General features: G+C 39.9%; 4 protein-coding genes across 4 annotated transcripts; 2 read left to right on the forward strand and 2 right to left on the reverse strand.

The window, feature by feature from the left end:
* Nucleotides 1-1,728: 1,728 nt before the first annotated feature.
* LOC131879554 (visual system homeobox 2-like) lies at nt 1,729-4,944 on the reverse strand. The gene is made up of 6 exons (XM_059225910.1): nt 4,901-4,944; nt 3,642-3,914; nt 3,254-3,583; nt 2,319-2,442; nt 2,193-2,247; nt 1,729-2,127 (listed from the first exon to the last, which is right to left on the reverse strand). The coding sequence occupies exons 1-6, from the start codon at nt 4,942-4,944 to the stop codon at nt 1,772-1,774; spliced, it is 1,182 nt and encodes a 393-aa protein (XP_059081893.1). The 3' UTR covers nt 1,729-1,771.
* LOC131879463 (uncharacterized) lies at nt 4,192-7,869 on the forward strand. The gene has a single exon (XM_059225800.1). It carries the CDS (start codon nt 5,299-5,301, stop codon nt 7,708-7,710), a length of 2,412 nt encoding a protein of 803 aa, XP_059081783.1. The 5' UTR covers nt 4,192-5,298; the 3' UTR covers nt 7,711-7,869.
* Nucleotides 7,870-9,331: 1,462 nt separating this feature from the next.
* Nucleotides 9,332-10,976, forward strand: LOC131879467 (coatomer subunit epsilon-like). The gene is made up of 5 exons (XM_059225804.1): nt 9,332-9,499; nt 9,581-9,730; nt 9,799-10,101; nt 10,509-10,733; nt 10,805-10,976. Exons 1-5 carry the CDS (start codon nt 9,404-9,406, stop codon nt 10,925-10,927), a joined length of 897 nt encoding a protein of 298 aa, XP_059081787.1. The 5' UTR covers nt 9,332-9,403; the 3' UTR covers nt 10,928-10,976.
* A 15-nt stretch (nt 10,977-10,991) lies between these two features.
* On the reverse strand, nt 10,992-20,030 carry LOC131879470 (uncharacterized). Its single transcript, XM_059225809.1, has 3 exons — nt 19,434-20,030; nt 17,359-17,591; nt 10,992-11,338 (listed from the first exon to the last, which is right to left on the reverse strand). The coding sequence occupies exons 1-3, from the start codon at nt 19,637-19,639 to the stop codon at nt 10,992-10,994; spliced, it is 786 nt and encodes a 261-aa protein (XP_059081792.1). The 5' UTR covers nt 19,640-20,030.
* Nucleotides 20,031-21,248: the final 1,218 nt, after the last annotated feature.

Raw genomic sequence — 21,248 nt, forward strand, 5'->3', positions numbered from 1 at the left:
CTGAGTATTCATTGAAAAATGTTTAATTCCTCCGCAGTTCGAGATGAAAAAAAAAATCCCTTCATTTTTGTCCTATTTAGCTTTAAATTCATATAACATTTGATCCTCCAACGAATTGGAGGTAATGGATCTGGCAAGCTTGTCCTTGAATGTAGAGTTGATTTTTTATTTTCTCCAGAATTGGGCTAACCTATATTCTTGAGGCTTTAAAGGTACTCGAAAGTCCCTACTGTCACTACGATTGACCCTAAAACTTGGATTGGGAAAAAGCTTATAAAACTTTTGAAAACATAATACAGTATCAGATAGCTTTCGTAGCTCCTTTTAACCCGGGAGCTCCTAGGTCGACATTTTCGTCAGTATGCTTCTCTTGCGAATCAACTATTAAGCTTGAAGGACCTCAGTTACAGGGTGGAAAGAAATTAAGGGCCGCTCTTTGTCGCTTCTAAAATTCCTATCCCCTAACTCAAAGAATTGTTTGATCAAACTGAATCTCCAGTTTTCAATAAAAGGGGTTATTGAAAAGCCTATCACCATACCAATTTCCAATTTTACTCCAAAGGAGATTGGTAACGTTCTGATGTTTGGACACCTAAAGATTGATCGAGTCTTCAAAATCTAGATTTTGGCCATCGGCCTGGTCTGTTCTAAAAGGATTTATGGCATTTGCATTAGGATATCCACTTTTCAATGGTTTGAGGATGAACACTGAAAGGCTCAGCAACGTTCCTTTGTCTTTACCGGCCTTCAGGATGTCCTTAGCCTTGGTTCTGACCTTCAGACTGCTCGCACTTGAATTTTCAGTTATTGTTTAGATGGCACTCTATCAGAGGGTTACCCATCGCCTCCAGAACATCGTTAGACCATTTGTAATATGTCACTAGGTACTTAACAGTGCTTGTGGTTTAATGTCAAAAAAATCTTTGAGCAGGGAGAAATGTTGTGAAAAACAGCCATGGAGGCCCTTAATTTCTTTACACCCTGTAGGGATCTCGACTTGAACAAAAAAGAGGCACTGCCCAGCAATCAAAGATCAAGAACGAGTCTTAAAGCAACCCTTTCTTCGAACCCTAAAAAGGCAGGGTCACGTTTCGATACTCTGTTAAGCATTTTTGATTTTTACTTCGGTACCCTCTATTGATAAAGACGGGAGCCCGTACTAAGGTCCTTTGAGTTAAAAAGCTGCCTCACCGGTTCAGTACACAGGAGTTGAAGGGTTAATACTATCCCAACCTTTCTAGTCGCTTCCAATACTAAAGTTATTTTATTCCTTTAATGTTTCAAGTAAACATGTTTGAACCTGGTCGATCTTTTGAAAACCTGATGAACTGATTGAATTCCAAATAAGGGAAGAATGTTGAAGATGTGGCACAATCTCTGGACTTTAACGTTTACTATCGACGAGTGGAGTGTTCAATAGCCTCGACCCAAGTGTTCTTGAATGAAATTTCATTCCGTTTCAGGCCAAATTACTTTCAGCAACCCAAGAGTAGATATAGCATAATTTGAGGGGCTTTATCTTCCTTTGTCTTCTGGAGTCTTGACCATTCTTACCACTGACTAATTTTGTATCATCAGCATTAGATGATATGATGAAAAGGAGAGGACCAAATATGGAGCCTTGTGGGACACCCGACTTGACATCATTTCCGTCATAAAGAGATCCTTCAAACTGAACGATTTGCTGCCCATCATAAATAAAGATAGTAACATATTTTTTTTCTAAGGTGATTTATTGGATTTCATTTATCAAGTATCAACTATTTTTGGCTTATTTAGTAATGGTAGTTTTGTTTTGCCAATTGTCGTGCACTAACTGTTCCTTGAGTTCTTCATCAATGATCATTTGTAGCAAATCGGGCTTATCATCCATCTTTTGTTGAGTAAGTAACGCATCCTCGGGCAACTGAGACGTTAACTTTAGGCCTTGGTGGAATGGAGTTGTTTTGAAAGAGCAACCAAAATTCTCTTGCGTAGACGATGATGTGGAATTAGATGCACTTGGCGAAGCAACACAGGAACTTTGCTCCATAACAATGGAGTTGAAAGACTTTGGCAAAGACGAAGAAGCGGTTGTTGGAAGAGAACCATGATTGGGCAAATACAGTCCAGATTGGTGAAATTCTACTGCAATGAAGATCACATGTTCAAATATAATAGTCATGGCGAAGTTACCCCTGGTTAATTCTTACGCGGAAAACCCTTATGATTCTTTCGAAACTTTGCTCGTCGATTTTGGAACCAAACCTACGATATTGAGAGGACAATTACCAATGTAAGTATTTGAGCACGTTTGATTAGGGTTTAAAACTGCTCACTTGGACACGAGCTTCTGATAATCCGATTCTGGCAGCTATGATATCTCGAAGAAAAACGTCCGGATAATGAGTGGTCAAGAAAAGCCGCTCTAATTCTTCCAACTGAAATTGCGAAAATGACGTCCTGGAAAAATATGAAAATGATCAGTCGAACGATTTCATTTACGATTTCTATAATAGTTCAAACTACATGTTGAATAAAAAAAATGTACACCAAGGGAGTTGAATTCTGACCAACAACAATTATGTTATCTTGTAGTTAGTAAAATTCCTGATTAGCAACTAAGGAAATTTGAACTTCTCATTCTAAGATCTAAAGAAGTAATAACGACCTCACGGATTATCATTGAAAAGTTCAATCTATTTAAGGGGTACAAAAAAAGTTCTGACCGAGGACTATCTCTCTCTCTCTCTCTCTGTGAAATAATTGCAGATTTGTATACTGGTTTTTGAAATGAATTAACATCTGTGCGAACGTAACTCCTATTCACTGACGGGATAAAAAAGGAATCACGGAATGTATTTCGAAGCATCGAAGTAGTCAAATGTGTTCGTGTTCGTATGAGGTATATAAACGTGAAAACAAGACCTAATGTTGTGGCTCAAAGATATTGGATATCGTATTTTAAGCCTTGGAACGGGCTATTTTAAGAACAGATAAATCCATTTTGCAACTGCCTTGACTTGCCTTCTATTTTCTTTCCTTAATTATGAAGTGAAGCGAGTCAAAATGTCTACCATTAGCATTAAGAGTGATAAAAATGGCATTTCTTTCCCGATTAACTGCAATTCATCTTTCAAATTTTAAAACCGTCTTTGCAGCCTCCTGAAGAGTTTGGCCAATAATGATAGGATTGGGGACGAACAACGATATGTGTTTCATTAATTTGGTCTTTCGAGATTGCGCAATTGTGTATCAGGCTCAGTGAACCCACCTATATCGCTTTTGTTGACGTCGATCACCATGGGAGCGTCGTTGAAGCCACTCGTCTCGAGACTCTCCATTTAAATTGTTGCCTGAATTAGATCTAGCATTCTGGTTGGCACCACACTCATTGTAACCTTGTCCCAAGTTCAGGGAAATAGAGAAGAGAGGCTTCACCGTGAAATAGGGAACATGAGGAAGATGAGTAACTGACAGGGATGAACGGTCCAATGACGTTGTTGTTGCTGTAGTTGTTGGTGAAGATGGAGGTCCGCTTTGTAGGTCTTTATCTTCGTCTGGAAACCCTGGGCGAAACAAAGGACGTCTGGTGCTTGGACCACTGAAAAACAAATGAGGTTGCAAGGCTTGATAACTATTAATCAATGAGATTTCCTTGCCTTTTGTATCGCTGTGGAGGTGCACTCAACGAGAGAGAATGATTCCTATCGCCTCCTTCCACACTTTCCACATCAATCAGCGGAGTAGACGTGAATCCATTTACATATGGATCACTACAAAAGCCCGTTGAATGGACAATGGCTCCATTTTGACCGAGTAAGTGAGCGTTTGAAAATATGTTGTTAGGGTCTTGGACGTCCTCGAAGTAACTAGTGGAAGTTCCATTTCCGGGACTCTGTTCCAAACTCAGAGTGCTGGAACCCAATGAACAACTGGAAAGAGGGATGGATGTATCGAATGGATATGGATCCATAATTTGGTGATCTAATTACACAAATTGAATGACAAGACCTTTGTGAACCACTACAAAGAGTAGACCGTGATTGGTCCCTAGAGTGGAGTTTTTTCCTCCAAAAGAAGCCATTGAAGGGCTTTCAACAGGGTGTGCCACATGATAATAGACCATCATAGGTGGTAAATAACGGTCAAATTATCGTCTAAGAGCGTAAATCGATTAGCCGATTTCTTCATTACATAACTCTGCTCTAAAAGTAATATTTCTTCCTTATCATTTGTACTCCTTGCATATAAATTAACAACCATGTACATTTAAACAGGAAAGGAGTGAGAGTCGTGGTGTACCTCTCATTTCTAGGGTTTCTCCTGGCCTTCAAGTGCGAAACCAACAACCCAGCCCCTCATCCCTTTCCGAATAGGCTGACGTGAACACTGCCACCCTGACATTGTGTAGGTACATCATGTGTGCTTGCAGAACCTGTTACGGGCACACCATGCGCTTGTCCCATGTAAAAGCTGGCCTCTTGAGGCAAAATCATGTTTCTCTTAATGTTTCTTTGTAGTGAAGTGATACTTTATTGATAAGGGTTTATGTGAACAGTCACTGTATTGGCGATATATTGAAATGATGTAGCTCAATCTTTATCTTGGGTGAGAAGTCTATGGGCGCAAGTTGAAAGACAATATTGATTCATGTTGTGCGTAAGAGGTAGAGGCGAACGTCGAGTGGAGCAGGAGAGTACACGCACAAGTACACGTCTTTTAGGTGGTCATTTTTCACTCGGAATTTGTGCAGAGAATTGTAGTGCAAGTGAATAAGGAAACTCTAGGAGTCTGGAGGGCGAGGAAGCTTGTACACATACGTACAAAGTAGTGCGCTTTAGAGGGGGGAGGTAGTGCTGCAGACATCAGTGTCAGAATGTACTGGTTAGACACTCCAGGCAGAGAATCGTCGACATACTGTGAGATGGTCGCTACCCGTCGTTTGGAATGACGTTGTTCCATATAGACTATTTTCGATGCCCTCGGAACGCCTTGAACGGCTTTGTCAAAGGCCTGCGGACCCTCTTACCTTTCTATTGATTGGAACTTGGTCTGAGTGTGTATTTCCAGCGGAGAAAACCACTCCGATCCACAATGTGCTCCTGATTTCGAGTGAAAGTGGGAGACCCTTTAATTTTGAGTGCTATCATACGAGTTTTCCGTGTGACCACATGGGTTCAAGGGTCACAAAAAGTTCAAAGACTCTTTGCTCAAGGTCACAAGATACTCAAAATGTGCACCAAGTGAAGTTTCATAATGATTGAACTAATCAAGTATTTTGATTGGAGCGGAGCGCCATCATTGTTGTAGATCATCATGGAACTATCCAAAGGTGAGACCCCTCGGAGGTCCAAGATATGTGCCGTGTGCTTTGGCGAGGCTGAGACCTATCACCTCAACTATGGAGCTAGCGCTTGTTTTAGCTGTCGGGCGTTTTTTCGAAGGACCATCCAACGGTCTCGAAACCCCTCGTTTCATTGCAAAAATGGAGGCATGTGTGAGATCAATGTCAAAACCAGACGGAAGTGCCAAGCCTGTCGATTCCGCAATTGCATCACGGCTGGAATGCAGCCCGACCAGGTCCTCAACGATACTGCCAAACGTACCCGGTTCCGGAAGATGCTCAAGAAGCAAGTGAAGGATGATCCCGCTCTAGAAACCGCTCTGGAGGAGGATAAGCCTGTGGTCTTGCGAATGGTCAAGAAGAACAAGAGGCTAAAGAGCAATGAGGACGATGACGAGCCTTCATTGAATATCAAGTTAGAAGAAACCTCATGTGACGGTATGGAGCGCCATGAACCTTTCAATCCTAAAAGAGGGAAATCGCCAAAAGTAACAACCTCATATCAAGCATTACCTCCAGTACCTCTTCCCTTTTGGGATGAACCTCAACCTAATCAGCATGTGGCGTTGCACATGGAGCAAAACCATGAATATGGGCTCACAGAATACGCTACAATTTACGACCAACGCAATTCGGCCAAAGGAAGCAGACACGCAAGTGATGAAGAAAACAAAAACCCTTTTTCGGAGTTAAATGGAGGCTCGCCTAAGCCCTTTTCCGAAAATGGGTCTCACTTACCCGAGCTCCCCGACGATTTTTTCACCCAAATGGACCAAAGCCTTCCTCAGCAAACAGCCATGGATGAATTGGATGTTGTGTATCTTGATGTCGATGAGCAGAGGGAAGAGAAAAAATCCAGAGGCAAAACTAAGTCAATTAAACAATATCAGCACCGCCAGCGAAAACAGATGATGACATTTATGGAGAGAACTAAAAACGCTTGGTACCAATCTTGCTCCAATACCGCGATTGGTGAAGGGGTGTTCCAAAATTGGCTGGAATTTCACATGGGGCGTTACCGGATGAACAAATACGTGCTGAGGGTTTTAATTGTACACTTGGCCAAATTGTTTGCCAACTTCGCATTTGCCCTCCCGGAATTCATGTCCTTGAGCAAAGCCGATCAATGCAAACTTCTCTACCGCAATACTCCAATCTTTGTTCAATACTTTTGTGGTCGCTTCATCAACGCACAAACGGGTCAACAGCAAGTGGAATGGCTTTTCCCCATGAAAATTGACCACGATTTTGCATACCAATACTCTAATTTGCCCAAGATTCCCTTCTCATTGGTCAATCAAGCAGTAAAAGCCTTCAAAGGTTCGAGTGCAGAAGAGTTATACGAGAAAAAGGCCTCTGAGCTTGACAACCATCCTCTCCTGACCAGCTGTAATTACTTGGTGGCCATGACATGTTTATTTGGTACCAGTTATGCGACCATCCTAGATAACGAGACTGTGATTCAAGGCCATTTAATTGATATCTTGACATTCTCCGACTGGGCTGCGGAAGTTTATGCTTGTGCTGACAAGGAGACACTGACCAATGTCATTTCAATCCTTGAGAAAATGGCCGTGTTATTCGAATCCAATATCCGGTGGGAGGAATCCGAATGTTACTTTCAAGAGATCTCCAACGTTATCACCATGCCATATACGCAAGAGGAGGAGTGTTGGCTAATCCGCCAGTTCGAGAAATTTGATCGGGCCTTCCACGACGTTTCTTTCGGCGAAGACATCCTCAAGGAGTTCGTTATGTTCAGTTACGATGTCCCTTTGTCGAAAGCTTTTGTCCCAAAGCTTGTTTCCGTTTTTACCGAGCGGTTTCGTCGCATCATGAAAGTCCATGAAGAATTCAATGCACTCAATGACCATGATCAAGGCCAGCTCTTGTCCAATAACGTGATGGATGCCGTATCCCTCTGTATTGCCAAAGTGGAAAATTTTGAAACCGGTAATCAACAACTCAAATTTGCTTTGGGAAAGTTGGACGATGGAATTTTCCAACAGCAATATTTTGGAGTGATGGATGTCTCCCAACTGAAACGGATGACGCTTATCCGGATCAATGATATGACTGCCATGATGGGCAATTCCGACCTGATCAAGGAGTTCCAGGGGATATCATCCCATTTGTCCAGTTTGGTGCAAAGTGTGGACATTTTCAAACTCCTTATTTTCATTACTATGTTTTCAACCAACGACCAAGTGAGATCCTCTTCTATGGACGAGGTCCAAAACAAATACCTGACTATCTTTAAGCGCAAATTGCAAAGTCTATCGAATTCTACCTTTGAAGACACCTTCGATCAATTCAAGAATGCACTCCGAGATATTCGCAAATTAACTCGACTCATCACGGTCATCCTGAAAAGTGTGGCTTGATCTTAGCCACCCCCCCCCATTGTATTGAACTACCTCTTGTCGTGATCCTAGGCATTGACCTATGATGTTTCGTCTCGATATCTTTGGGAAAAGTAACCTTGAAAGCTAGTCCATAGTCATTGTCTTGAGAATGAAGGTGAAATATATTTAGATAATGTCTCCAATTAAAAACCACCTAAAATGTAATTCACTTTCTTTGGAAATCGAGGTATTGTTTGGAGTGAACAGGATTGGGCGGATCGGATTGCATCAATCATTCATGAGGTGTCATCATCCAAATGTTGGCTTTTATTGATGACTGTGGTTCAATTCACTTCATGAGGTATATAAAAATCGTCATCGAATCAAGGTTGACAAATTATTCGAGGGTTAAATGAACATAACTGGTCTTTACTATTGAACTACTTATTACACAATGAAGATCGTTGTATGGCTATGTACTGTGTTTCCCCAACATTTCTGCTAACGATCCCTGGATTCAAAAGCTTTGATTGACCAGAAAGAATAGGTAAGAGTATTTCGTCCTCTTGAGTTTTCTCGTTTGTAACTAGAAAAAGGGGTAAAACAAAAGGTACAAGAAATCGTTTTATGAGGCACAACATGGGTACCAATTGAATCAATTCTTCTAATGCGGTTCTAATGCGAAGGTGACGTAAAACGGGTGTTGCTGGGAAGATACGAAGTGTAAACAAGTCTTAGTAAAATTACGAACAAAAAAATCGATTCAAGGCTTCTACAAGTATCTGACATGTCATCATTAAAGACTATAGATTATTTGAACTTCAAGGGTAACCCTGAGAATAAGACATACAAAGGTCTGGCAGGGAAATCAAACTTGAGACCTCTTTCTTGAATGGCTTTATGTCTAAAAATATGAAGTAAGCGCGATTACAACCACAAACGACTGATGGTGTTATACTAACTCATATTTTTTGCTCCGATATGTTAGGAATGACAAGTCTTGTTATCAATTTTGGCCTCTTGGCATTTAACCTAGATGGCGCTGTTGCTAGAACTATCTACCTACCAAAATCCTTAACTAGCGCCTCGATCGTGTCCACGTCATAAGAAACACTGAACAATCATAGCGAGCCTACTTTCTTTCAACAGAAACGACATCGCACCCAAGGCAACAGATACATCATTAATTTTTAAACTTACTAACCTTTTATTTGACTTGCACCTCTGCGTTGTTTGAAATGAGCACCTTTTTAACCTCCCAGGTAATCTAGTATCAAAGGAAGCTGTTGATAGTGCTGTTGGTTAACTTACCGCGGAAATATGGTATGATCCCAGGGCTGTCCTTCAAACTGTAAGGGATTAACGCATCAAACAGCGGTCCAAAATGTCCTTGATATGAGCCTACCCTCCATCACTCTAGAGGCCATTCCCAAAACGGGAACGATCCTTCAGACGTGTTGTATTAACACTATTCCTTGATTCATATTGAAATATTTTTGCAGCTTGATAATCCAATACGGTAAAAACCTTTCTGCAATGAAGATCATAAAAAAGTCCCAATAGCGTCAGATTGTCAATTTCTTATGTGTTTTTGTCCGTCACCAAAATGGCCAAGTGCCTCACCCAACACCTTTCGATTCACCTTTGGTTAGTCACCCTGGAATAGATTGCAATTGTTCTGTCCAAGTGTGAACCGAAACTTGGTCAACTTCAAATAATATTACCCTACAAGATGTCCGCCGGCGAAGTGGACGAGCTCTTCGACATCAAAAACGCCTTCTTCACCGGCAACTTCCAACAATGCATCACTGAGGCTCAAAAGATCAAGGTACGTAAGACCCTCTTCATTCAGTCAAGGTGCATGGTTTTTGACCTCCTGCCACTAATTCTTTCTGATTACCACCTTCAGCCCTCAGATCCGGACGCTACTGTGGAAAAAGATGTGTTTCTATACCGAGCCTATTTGGCTCAAAAGAAATTTGGCGTGGTTCGCGATGAAATTGGACCCCAATCCAACGCCTTGATTCAGCCACTCAAGAAACTGGCCGTTTATCTACAGGTTATTTTTCTCTTGACGAATGGTTGTATTGCATAGACTGAGTTATATACAGGTTAATTGAATTTCAGAATGCCAATCAAAGAGAGGAGTTGGTTCAAGAGATGGAGACGGAGATGTCTGGAACTGTGGATTTGAACAATCACGTTCTCTTACTCGTGGCGGCCTCCATCTTCTATCAAGAGGAGAATTATGAGGCTGCTCTTCGGGTCCTCCATCCATCGGATCATCTGGAATGTATGGCCTTGAAGCTCCAAACCTTGTTGAAGATGGATCGGATCGATTTGGCAAGGAAAGAGTTGAAGGTCATGCAAGATAAGGACGATGATGCTACGCTGACTCAATTGGCACAAGCTTGGGTCAATCTCCAAATGGTAGGATTCGATTATTGGGGCACCATTTTTGTCAGGTTGAAGAGGGTAGTTATTGTTAGTGGAATTGAATCACATACTTATTTTTTCCGACAAAGATGAAGCCACGACAAGGGCAAACATTGGCAAGAATAGATTATGGTCCTTGGATGTTACTAAGGTTTTTGTTCCAAGTCTACCGATGTCCGTCAGTGCAAATTTAAAATCACATAATTCGCTTGGTTTACCAAACCATGGGGTCAAAATGTGTTTAGCCATCAGGTTCATCGAGAATTAACGCGGATTTCACAAATAATTACACTAGTTTAAGATTGGAAGGCGACGCTTCTACAAATGAATGTAGCGCCACCTACATAACTCCCTCTAAGTGCTGGTGTGCTTTACTGATGTCAGCTGTACTGCCGTTGCAGGGCGGGGATAAGATCCAGGATGCTTACTACATTTATCAAGAAATGATTGATAAATTTGGATCCACGCCATTGCTGCTGAATGGACAGGCTAGTTCTTTTATTCAGCAAGGCAAGTTTCAAGAGGCGGAAGGTGCTCTACAAGAGGCCTTGGAAAAGGATCCCAACAATGCCGAGACTCTGATCAACATGATTGTGTTGTCTCAACAAACTGGCAAGGCGCCTGAGGTGAGGAATTTGCCAAGGACTCCGTTTGGTTTTGATGTTGTTTTCGTTCAATAAAGTCACTTTCGTTTTAGGTGAGCAATCGATATCTGACCCTGCTGAAGGACGATGATCCAAAGCATCCTTTTTTGAAGACCTATTCCCAAAAGGAGAGTGATTTTGATCGCATGATTGCTCAGTATGCGGTGACGGCGTGATTTGATAAGATTTTTATTTATTTTGAAATACATTGTTTTACAAAACGTTTCATGACAGTACCAATTACGGAATGGGTAAAATAGCAAACACATTGATGATGGACAACATTTTTTTTTCATGTGCCAAACTGGCACTGATTTTTCGCGCTGCACTTTTAGGCTTTTCGATAGCGGGGAACTCCGGAACCGGAAAGTCGTCCTCAGATCGGAAATAGATGAATGCCACACGCTCACAAAGCACGGGCTTGTCCATGGAACTCGATCCAGTTTGGACCTCTCCAATGGGCATTTCAACTTGAGGATAATGTTTCATGTTGATCAGTATCGCTCTTTGATGATTATCCTCAAGATTCTCAATCACGTCCGTATCCTCAAATCGGCTGCAATACAACAAAGCAGAGGCCAATATCCCTAGGAAAAAAAAAGAATATGGATTTGTAATCGGCCATAAAAAATAGCTGGAAAGATCTATTGATTGCTTAGTCAGTGGAAACAGGCGCAAAAGTTGTTTTATCAGTTTTACCAAATCTGGCAAAATATTTAGGTGGGGCGCAAGACAATTTCGTCGGCACGTAAGTCATATGCTATTCATAGCATTCGTTCTATTTGTGGGTAATGTTTTGAAAACCATGCAAAGCTCAGTCCATTTACAACCCAATGAATCAGAGTCAAACAAATAGGGGGAGCGACTCCTATCTTCTAATTTGTGTTTTCATTTTTACAGTACTGGGTATTACATTCCTTGTAGCGGTTAGAAAAGCAGGTGAAAAACCATGCCAATAAAATAGCCGCAGGCTCATATCTTCTAGAGTAATTTGTACAATAAAACTTTCTTGATCTCCGTGGTCGGTTTCCTTTTTTTAATGCTATCAGATTCCTTCTTTACGAGTATAAACGTAAATACTGTAGACGTGACTCGAATCTAATATGACGATGATGGGGAGATGGTGTAGCGCAGTTGGTTAACGCGTGGCCGAGCTATACTCGGGTTCATGGGTTCGACCCCAGGTCTCCCCACCACCCCACCGCATATACTCTGGTGGATCATCGCCTCGACCGGTGCTCCAGGAACCCAGAGTGGGAGAACAATACATTAATCAATATAAATGTAACGATCCAATGAGAGAACATTCTCGCAAACAAACAAGCAAAAAAAAATGAAATGCTCAAAAGTCGGAGAAAGTGTGTCTAAATGAACACAAAAGTGGGTTTGTCCTTGATTAACGTCGCTGCCTGAGCACCATCGCTGTGTGTACGTCTAAAAGTCTAAGAAAGAAAAGCTATTCAAACCAAAATACACTCAAGCAAGAATTTAATACAATGCTGGTGGAATTCTGAACTCTTAAGTTATGCCCCTTTAACAAGTGGTGGAAGGATTCGTTGAGATATGATGTCATGTGAGAAAATAGCATGTTGATTTTTCTTGGACCTCTGGGGATTTCCATGTTTTTTTTTTACACGCTTGATAGGCTCTGGCATTTTACACTTCTTCGAGTGATTGATGCGTAATACAAAATAAGTTAACCACATTCTATTTTCTTCATATAAGCCAATACGATTCTTTATTGAAACATGATTTTACAGAATCTTCCAAAATGGAACTTATTTTGTACTTCAAACTTGGTGGACATTACCTTTTCCACGTTTTAGATTTTCTTTTTGATCATTGGAAAACGATTTCTGGTGATAATCACAGTCCGAATATTGCGACCGATCTAGTAATGGAATTGAATTTTATCTGTAAATTGGGTGTAATGGAATAAATTTCCCAAGCACAATCTTGCCGGCACAAATTGCGAATGTATATGTGAACACCTTTTATACCCGGAAACAGGTAGGGAACTGATATGCTCCTATACAAATATGTATTTCAAAAAGTACATAATATTCTTTCTTTTATGAAAGCAGGTTTTCATGGGTAGAACCGGTAGAACCTTCACCTCAACAACGCAACAGGATATAAACGCCGCTGATGGAAACTTTGTTTTTCACAAGTGACTGAAAAGTAGTGCTGGGACACGGACTTCTAGAGATGTGGACTGCGAACAGAAGCAAAAAATCTTATCTCATTACTTATTCACTTTATTTTGAAAAAGCACTTCATTCGACCTCAAGATCTTTATGAATAGATGAACTTGGCCAATTTTGAGCCCAAAACTATGCTTAGGTAGCTCAGGGGATAAGTCCAAAGTTATGTAGTAAACAACACATAGAATTCAAATTGTCGGCCTGCTCTTGGTCAGCTACATAAACTTTTGACAACATAACTTTGAAACGAACCACTTTCCAAATAAATAATATGAAGATGACCATCCTTTGATTGAGGAGATCTACGTTTCTTCTTTTATTGCTTTAATTCAAAATTGCTACGACCAAGAGTAGGCCGATTTGGCNCATAGTCCATATTTTTAGAAGTTCATGGCTGGGGCTATTCTGGCAGAGGTCGGACTCGTAAAAGTCCTTTGATTTTTTGACTTTTTATTGGACTCGCCGTGTCCGGACTCAGCTCTGGCAAAAGACTCGAGTCCAGCAGAGGACCCGAGTCTGGACCCTCCCCAACACTAATGGAAAGTAAGTTTCCATTCAGAAGTAAGGAGGGAGCAGATTTCGAAGAATCAAACATTGGCTTCTAATTGTTCCAAGACAAGATCTTACCTTGAAAACCTGTTATCACAAAAGAAAACTGAACATTCAATGGCAGTTACTCTCTTTGTGTGAAGTTTGTTCAAGTTTGAATTTCAAAAAGATGACATGGTGAACACCTTAAACTTGTTTGCGTTTTTGATACCTTTTTGTTTGAAGTAATCCTTGGCAAAACCTCGCTCTTCTCTTCAAACTTGTTAACATGAAAAGACGAAAGCGTCAATCTTGTCAAGATGACCATATCAACTTTCTTCAAGCATCATTTTTACAAACTTTATGCAAAGAAAGCAAGTGCCATTGATGAAATAGCTACATACAAAACCGTATTCCGACTGCGCAACTGTTCCTCCTTCTTTCGGCTTGTCTCTGAGGGGACATTGTCTTACAAATTTGCAGAAGAGTGATTAGGACCCTCAGATTTACCTTGCAATGATGACCTTTAAAATTCAAAATTAAGCAAAACTGTTCAGTAGATATCTCCCTTTTTAAAGTTTTCTGCAATGTGCCCAAAGACCGAGAGCAAAAGCAGCAATAACAAAACCGTGATCCATGTACGTTTTTGAGTAAAACTTTTTTTAGCTTCAAAACAACGCCGCTGTCCCTAAATTATTACTTTTAAGAGCATTCCAGTTTATGAATACAATTTTGTTTATTTGGGATTATTGGGAATCGAATGGGCAGGGGACCTTAAGCAATTCTGCTGGTACTTTAAGGGATGCAATTGGAAAGAATGAGCTCCCAATTTGTATATTGTTTCATCATGAGGTGATAAGTTGACACTAAATCTGAATCTAGGGCAAACAATTACGCTGATTGCAATTGTAATAATACTAGAGATAACATTCCTTGCAACAGTGTTAGGAAAACTAGCGCAAAGAGACCTGAGACAACTTTTTGAAAGTGTCTGTTTAGAAGCAAAATGATGGCTGAAAATCTGTCGGACCCATCGATTAATTTTTAAGATGTAAATGAAATTCTAAAACTATTTCCGGATTAGTTTTGGTGTAATGTATCAGCTTTGCTCTAGTACCAATGGGAATGGGCGCCAAAATTGATGCAATGAAATTGTCGAAGGTGAAAGCTGGACAACCAACGTTGACCAATTCTATCTCCTTAAAGGACTAAATATTTTATCTAATATGGCTTTACTTGCCGGTAACTGATTCCCAATAATAGGTTAAAAACCCGAGCAAGTTACATGTCTCTAAAAGTGACGAGTATATTTTTTCCGATACCTTCGATATTTGTGGAAAAGGGCATGATTAGATTTTGAGACTAACTCGGCAAAGATGACTTTCAACATGCTTAAGATAACATGTAGCAATCTCAATTTGAAATCGCAACAAAACTTTCATTTGTTCGATTTGATGTTGTACTGAATTCAATATCAAAAGCGGAAAAGTTCAATTCTGTGCTTGATCAATCTTTTGAATAAGTAGTCCACTCCTCAATGATTCACCATCCTTCTTGTCAAAAGGACAAGGTCAGATGGAAACAATATTGATTAACCGCGTTGTTAATCACATCCAAGATTTCGTGACGTCTTGCCAGGAGTTAATACACTTAATCAAACACAGAAAAGCTTCTCTTGTTACGCCTTCTTATTTGATCCACAAGTTGAGTTTGCCGATTAGTTACCGATCCAAGAAAATAAAATTCTTTACAATAAGTCATGTGATGCCATCCACGGTGCTTAATTGCCATGCTTTTAAGTAACTTTCAACTATGCTCTCAAAACTCTCAAGACGGTTTTTTATACCTACTAATCCAGTGTAACAGCTTCTCTTTCATTAATAATATCATACACAATCTATTCCGTATATCTATGTTTCTATCTATCTATTTTTTATTGCTATTTTCCAAAGTACAATGTGTGAATGAACATGACACCTCGAACCCAAAACTTCCATAAAGAAGACACCGTAGTTGGGAACAAATGTCATCATGTAAACTTGTAAATCTACCAATAGTCCAATGACAAATTTGTCGCAATAAAAATAATATTGAAAGGGTCGGTTTCAACTCAAACAAATGTATGCTCTTGCTCTTAAAAGACACATAACATCTGTCCAAAACGACTTCGAACGGAGGGGAAAATGATTGAATCCAAAATTGCCATTTTTTGCGATCACTTGATTATGCAAAATAAACAGGCTTGACCAAATCTGAGTCCTAAATCTGGCTTAGGGAACAAAAAAAGGTCAATCAAAGTTAAGAAGTAATGTCTAAATAAGATTGCAATCGTCGGTCATTTGTGGGTTTTCTAGATATGCATTTGACAATATAACTTTTAAAAAAACCGAAGTACTTTAGAAGTTCATGTAATAGATGAAGGTCGAAAGGAAAAGATATTTGGATTAAATCAACTATTTTTGTGCTAAACAACTGTTTCTCGTTTTCAAACCATAACCCAGGGATTTGGACTTTTCGAGGAAATGAAATGATTTCTGTCATTCTAGGGAGACGATTATGAAAATTTCAGATCCAAATGATATTTTTTTATACTTTACACTTTATCCTGCCCTGAAAAAACTGAAGGCTGATAAATTAAAGCAGATTTTCATACTCCCATACTTGGACTTTTGGAGTTCCAGTGAGTTCTTTTTTTTCAATTATCCTTTCTTATTGCTTTTTGGAAACATATTCTGTTCTTTGTCAACTTGTAATCGAAGTGGTATTTCTAGCTTTTTCTTTGAACAATACCGTGAGTTATTTGCATACAAATTTCTTAGATCATCCCGACAATTTGCTGCTGCTGATGATATGATGATACTGGTTTTTGTAACCATTCATGGAATACGTCTTATTGCACAACATAATTTCAAAAAATGTCAAACTATGAAATTGAACTGAGGCGTATTGTATTGACTTATTTTTCGGTAATAAATATGATTGCTCAAGGCAATGAGTAAAAAATTCATGAAAAGAAAAACAGTTTTCAACCAAATTTTTTTTCCATCTTAACACTAACAAAATAGAGAATAATCAAAACAGTCAACTTTTACCACAGTTTTTTAAACTATTTTTAGGGCTTACTTGACTTATTTTAGCCACAAATCACCACTTTCTATCGAAAATCGTAGAAGCCTGTTTCGATCCTTCGATATGAGATAGACGTTCTTAAGTTGCAACGATTAAAGTTTCAAATTTCAACATTACTGTACATCATGAAAAGGGGCTCAGATTTGTTCTTGCCAAAATGGACCGATTTGGCTAGAAAACCGTCCAAGGTCCATAATATTAAGTACTCCGTACATAATCATACCTGGTCTATACCTGTAGTGATAAAACGAACCAATATCAAACCCAAATTTAGCCTTAAAGTTGACAATTTTTAACAGCATGACAACTTTAAACCCAATGTCGTGTTGTCAATATCATAATCGCACAGTCATGCCCAACTTTAAAAAGAAAGAAATACCCAATTTTCCCCCTAATACTAACTTGGGGACAACCGGAACGTATCGTTAGGTTCCAACTATGATTCTGTACTTGACATGAACTTCAACCAAGCCGTACTTCAGCCTGTACTAGAGTACATCCTTGGGATTGTAAACATGTCATTGGCCGAAATATCGATTAAATCCTCGCCTTTCATTCCACCTCCATGCACTGAAACTCTGCAACGAGTCAGCACGAATTGAGTGGCCTAATCCAAGCTTTTACTATGTTTTGCCTCGCCTCTTCTTCGCCTCTTCTTCGCCTATCCAAATTCCAAATTAGATCGCTATGTACAGTGTACAGTAGTAGTCGTTACTCGTTACACCAACTGGTGCTTTTTCACTCACGAGGCAATCTCTCTCGATGAAAGGGCGTAAAGAAGTTGGTGAGATGGCGCTGGTTGAGGCTTTCCGGCTGATTCAAACGTTCCAGGAACTTGGCATTAGGACAGAGGTGCTTGGCCATCCAAAGCACTCCCGTCTTCTCGACCTCAGTGTAGGGAGTTTCTCCGAATTTGTCGAGCATTTCCGACACTAGATATTCATTTCCTCCTAACAGAGCTGCCGCATCCAGTGCATACCTAATAAATACAAGGATGGGAAATGAAGGAGAGAAGGCCATTGATTCCGTGAAAACGAGACCACTGATCTTCAGAGAGAGAGAGAGAGAGAGAAGTTTCTACACGATTGCATGGGTTGTTAGCATGTACTATGTACTAGGTTTTGTTAACATCGAAAGCCATCTCATGCCTCAAGTCAAATCTGAAGTTGGAGATTGAATGGAAAAGCTATTAACAGGCACAACTCGTTTGTTTCAGCAGGATGTAGAAGCGTTGGGTTATTTTTAGTTTGTCTAATCTTCACTCTTTTCAGTACATCCTGCTCTTTGACACTGTTGTTTAGGATGGATGGCATTGAATTGGACATCTTGGCTTCACTTTCTTTTCAGCGAGTACAACGACCTTTTTAATTACCCAAACAACGTGTTTCTTGGTGAACAAGTTTGACATGAAAAGGAATAATCTGCATTACACAGTTGCAACACCTTTTCATGAAATGAGGTCCAACTCTGTTCAAGTGTTTGTGGAATGACTAGAACACATTGTTACCTATCCAACAAGTGAAGTGCCAAGTCATTCAAATTGCGACTCACAAATGCACTCCTCTATAGCACAGCTTCAATTGAATTGAAATTGGGATGAGAATGAGAGAATTTCTCATGTTCAAGATGTTAGTTATTGAGCGTACCCAACAGTTTTTCACATGGGGTTAAATTGCTTTTCTTTTTCCATACATGTCTCGAGCAATGTCATATATTAAGAGAGTTCTCACATTTTCCATACCCAGAGAAACGACACAATAAATAGGTAGAGTCTGTGAAATGCCAAAAGATCAAAGGGAGGAGGACGAAGAAGTTGTTTCCAATACTCAATGGCAGTCATTTCGCTATTGAAGCTATTTCAAAGGTTCCACAATGGGCACTGCATTGAGCCTCTAAGGTGGAAGATTTTTGAGAAACCCGTTAGCACTTAGGCTAACAATCTTGATTTGAATCAGTGGATAAAAAGTATCTAAATTTGTCATTAGATAAGGTCAAAGTTGGCTTTAGAAAAGCTCCACATTAGGCGCAAAAATATGCATGAAAGCTGGTGGAAATATGTGGCAAACACGGGAATGTGTAAATAACAATAAGTTCTAAAAGCAAAATATATATGAAAAGAATTGGAAAAAGCTTGTAAAAAATATTTTGCCTCTGTCCAACCCCAAAATGTATTTCAAATCTACAAAAATATGAAAGATGCGTTATCTGCAAAATGCTTGTCAGGAAATAAAAGGGAAAATGCATATTTGATCGTCTCTACTTTTCATGCATTTGTGTGAATGGTTCAATGTTTAAGTATGTTCTGCTTAATTTTTCGAGCATGCAGATTCGTAACAAGTAAAACTTGTACTGAAAATGATGTTCCTGACAGTTTTGGGACCCACCCTGTTAGATGAAAATTGAAGTTCATGTGCCTTTCAAAACTTCTTGCACGGTTCTCATGGCAGAAGGTCGATATCGATTGGAAATGAAATTGCTAAGAAAACCTGGCTTAATATAAGTGTATATCGATAGCTTGTATCAAAGCAGAATTTCCAATACAAAGATCCGCCTGTAAATAAAATATTCAGAATAGGAATTTTTTAATTAGACCATTTGAAATTGCTTGGAATGCTGTCCACATTTTTTTTTCAGAGTTCATTGCACAATACATGTAAGCTACGTACATTCGAAAGAGCCTAGGAAAGAGCCTTTTCCAAATTTGAAAGCTACTCTGATACGAACAAGCTCTCCAGGATTACGAATGTATCAAAAGGAATGAATTGAAAGAAAAATGGAAATCTGATTGCCTCGCAGTTTTCTACACTTGGGGGAAATTTACCTTCGCTCGATGCCCAAAACCGAGGCTGGATCGTAGCTGGGTTTCGCCAAAGCCTCGTCTTCATGGTTGGCAAATGTTTCCACTTCTTCATTCTCGACGATGGACGTCATAGTTCCTGGGTTGGAATCCCGACTGACTAGACGATTCAATTGGCCATCTCGGCTTAACTGGCGGCTCCATCGAATAAAGTAATCGTTCCCAGTCATCTCTATGGCAAAATGATGGCCACACAAAAGGTTTTCCACGGGTCAAAGACAGCGATGCTCTCAGATTGCTTGGTTGTACTGAATAGTACTGAATAGGGTCAAAAGATCATCTTAGTTTATACTCTTGAATAAGTGCAAGAATCCTATCTCGTTTCCATTGAGGTCTTATCTGTGACCTGTGCATCCTACAATGCAGACCCCACAACTTAAGTAAATCCAAACATGAGTCAAAAATGCGACATTTCGGGCATTTGTGCCTGTTTGAAAACCTTATCATGTCTGAGTGTTTTGTTTGGCTAGTACAGTAGTACTTTCAGATGGTAAGAACTTGCTCCAAACCAATAACTCGAGCCCGCGGGTCCCCTGGACTCATCTCCAACGACTAGAGCTCTTCTTGTATTGACTCTGAAGAGAAAGATGAGCTACAATCATGGGACGAGATTTAGTCAGAAATTTCTCCTTCCAAGTGACAACTCGAAGGAAGCTGGATAAACTGGAATTCTTGGATTGTTTGTCTAGAAAAGATGAGGGGCGAGTCTTCTGGATTGGAAATTTGGACAGCATGTATTCAAAGCCATTAGGCAAACGGATAATACACAATGATGAAGTACCCGTACCACGTTCATGTCCTTATATAGTGCTTTTAGCAACAGTATACAGTACAAAGTCTTATCATTGGAGCTTCCTTGTTTCAGGTTTGATTTTCCCCGGTGCAACCCTTCCTTTTGCGATTACAAGAACAGCTTCTTTGAAGGGGTACAATCTGTTTGGATACATTGAACACTTCGAAATTTCTTCTCAGTTGATTGATGGTCATAATCGAGATCCAATTGAACCTCTTCTGGACGGACAGTGTTTCTCCGTTTGCGAAATAATGAAAAAGGTGACCTCTAATTCAATCCTCTAGGTCGTCAGTGATGACACTCTTCGGGTTTATGGCTACACAGGGTAATGCAGGGGCAATTACTCCGCCCCCCCAAACTCCGCCGAGTCCTTTGATTCGTTATTTTTTACCAAACTTAGTCCTTTGAAGACTCAAGTTTGAGAAAAGAAAGCGATCTTAATTTGGTACACTAAAGCAAGCTAATGCAATTACCTTTCAAAGGTTTTTTTGTAAAGTCAATTGATGCCGGAGGCCAGTTTTTTTAAAGCTCTTACCTCGGAGTTAGGGGCTTGGACGTTAACTGGTTTGAAAATGCATTGCTCAAAATGGTGAGCGGATGCACATTCTAGGTAACGTCCAAGCCTTAACTCCGAGGTACGAGCGTTTAAAAACTGGCCTCAGATTGGGGCCAGTTTCCGAAGAAATCCACTCAAAAATAAAAAATCTATCCAGTCCAGCTAATTGTTCCAAATTCGAGGAAAAAATCCATTTTATTTGCACTTAATACTTACCTCCAATTGTGTGTTTGAAGGAAGATGATTTGTGAAGATCTCATTGTCAGGTTTTGAATGAAACATATTTTCTTTTTTCAAAATACAACGCACACCCCTAAAGAGTCTATGCAACAAAATGTGCTATTTCATCTTAATTCAATTTTAAGAACAAATTGCCCACATATTATGTTCCGACTTCACACCAAGGAATGAAGCAAAGGTTAGACATCAA

The sequence above is a fragment of the Tigriopus californicus genome, chromosome 4 (genome assembly GCF_007210705.1).
Source record: "Tigriopus californicus strain San Diego chromosome 4, Tcal_SD_v2.1, whole genome shotgun sequence".
Taxonomy (NCBI): Eukaryota; Metazoa; Arthropoda; class Copepoda; order Harpacticoida; family Harpacticidae; genus Tigriopus; species Tigriopus californicus.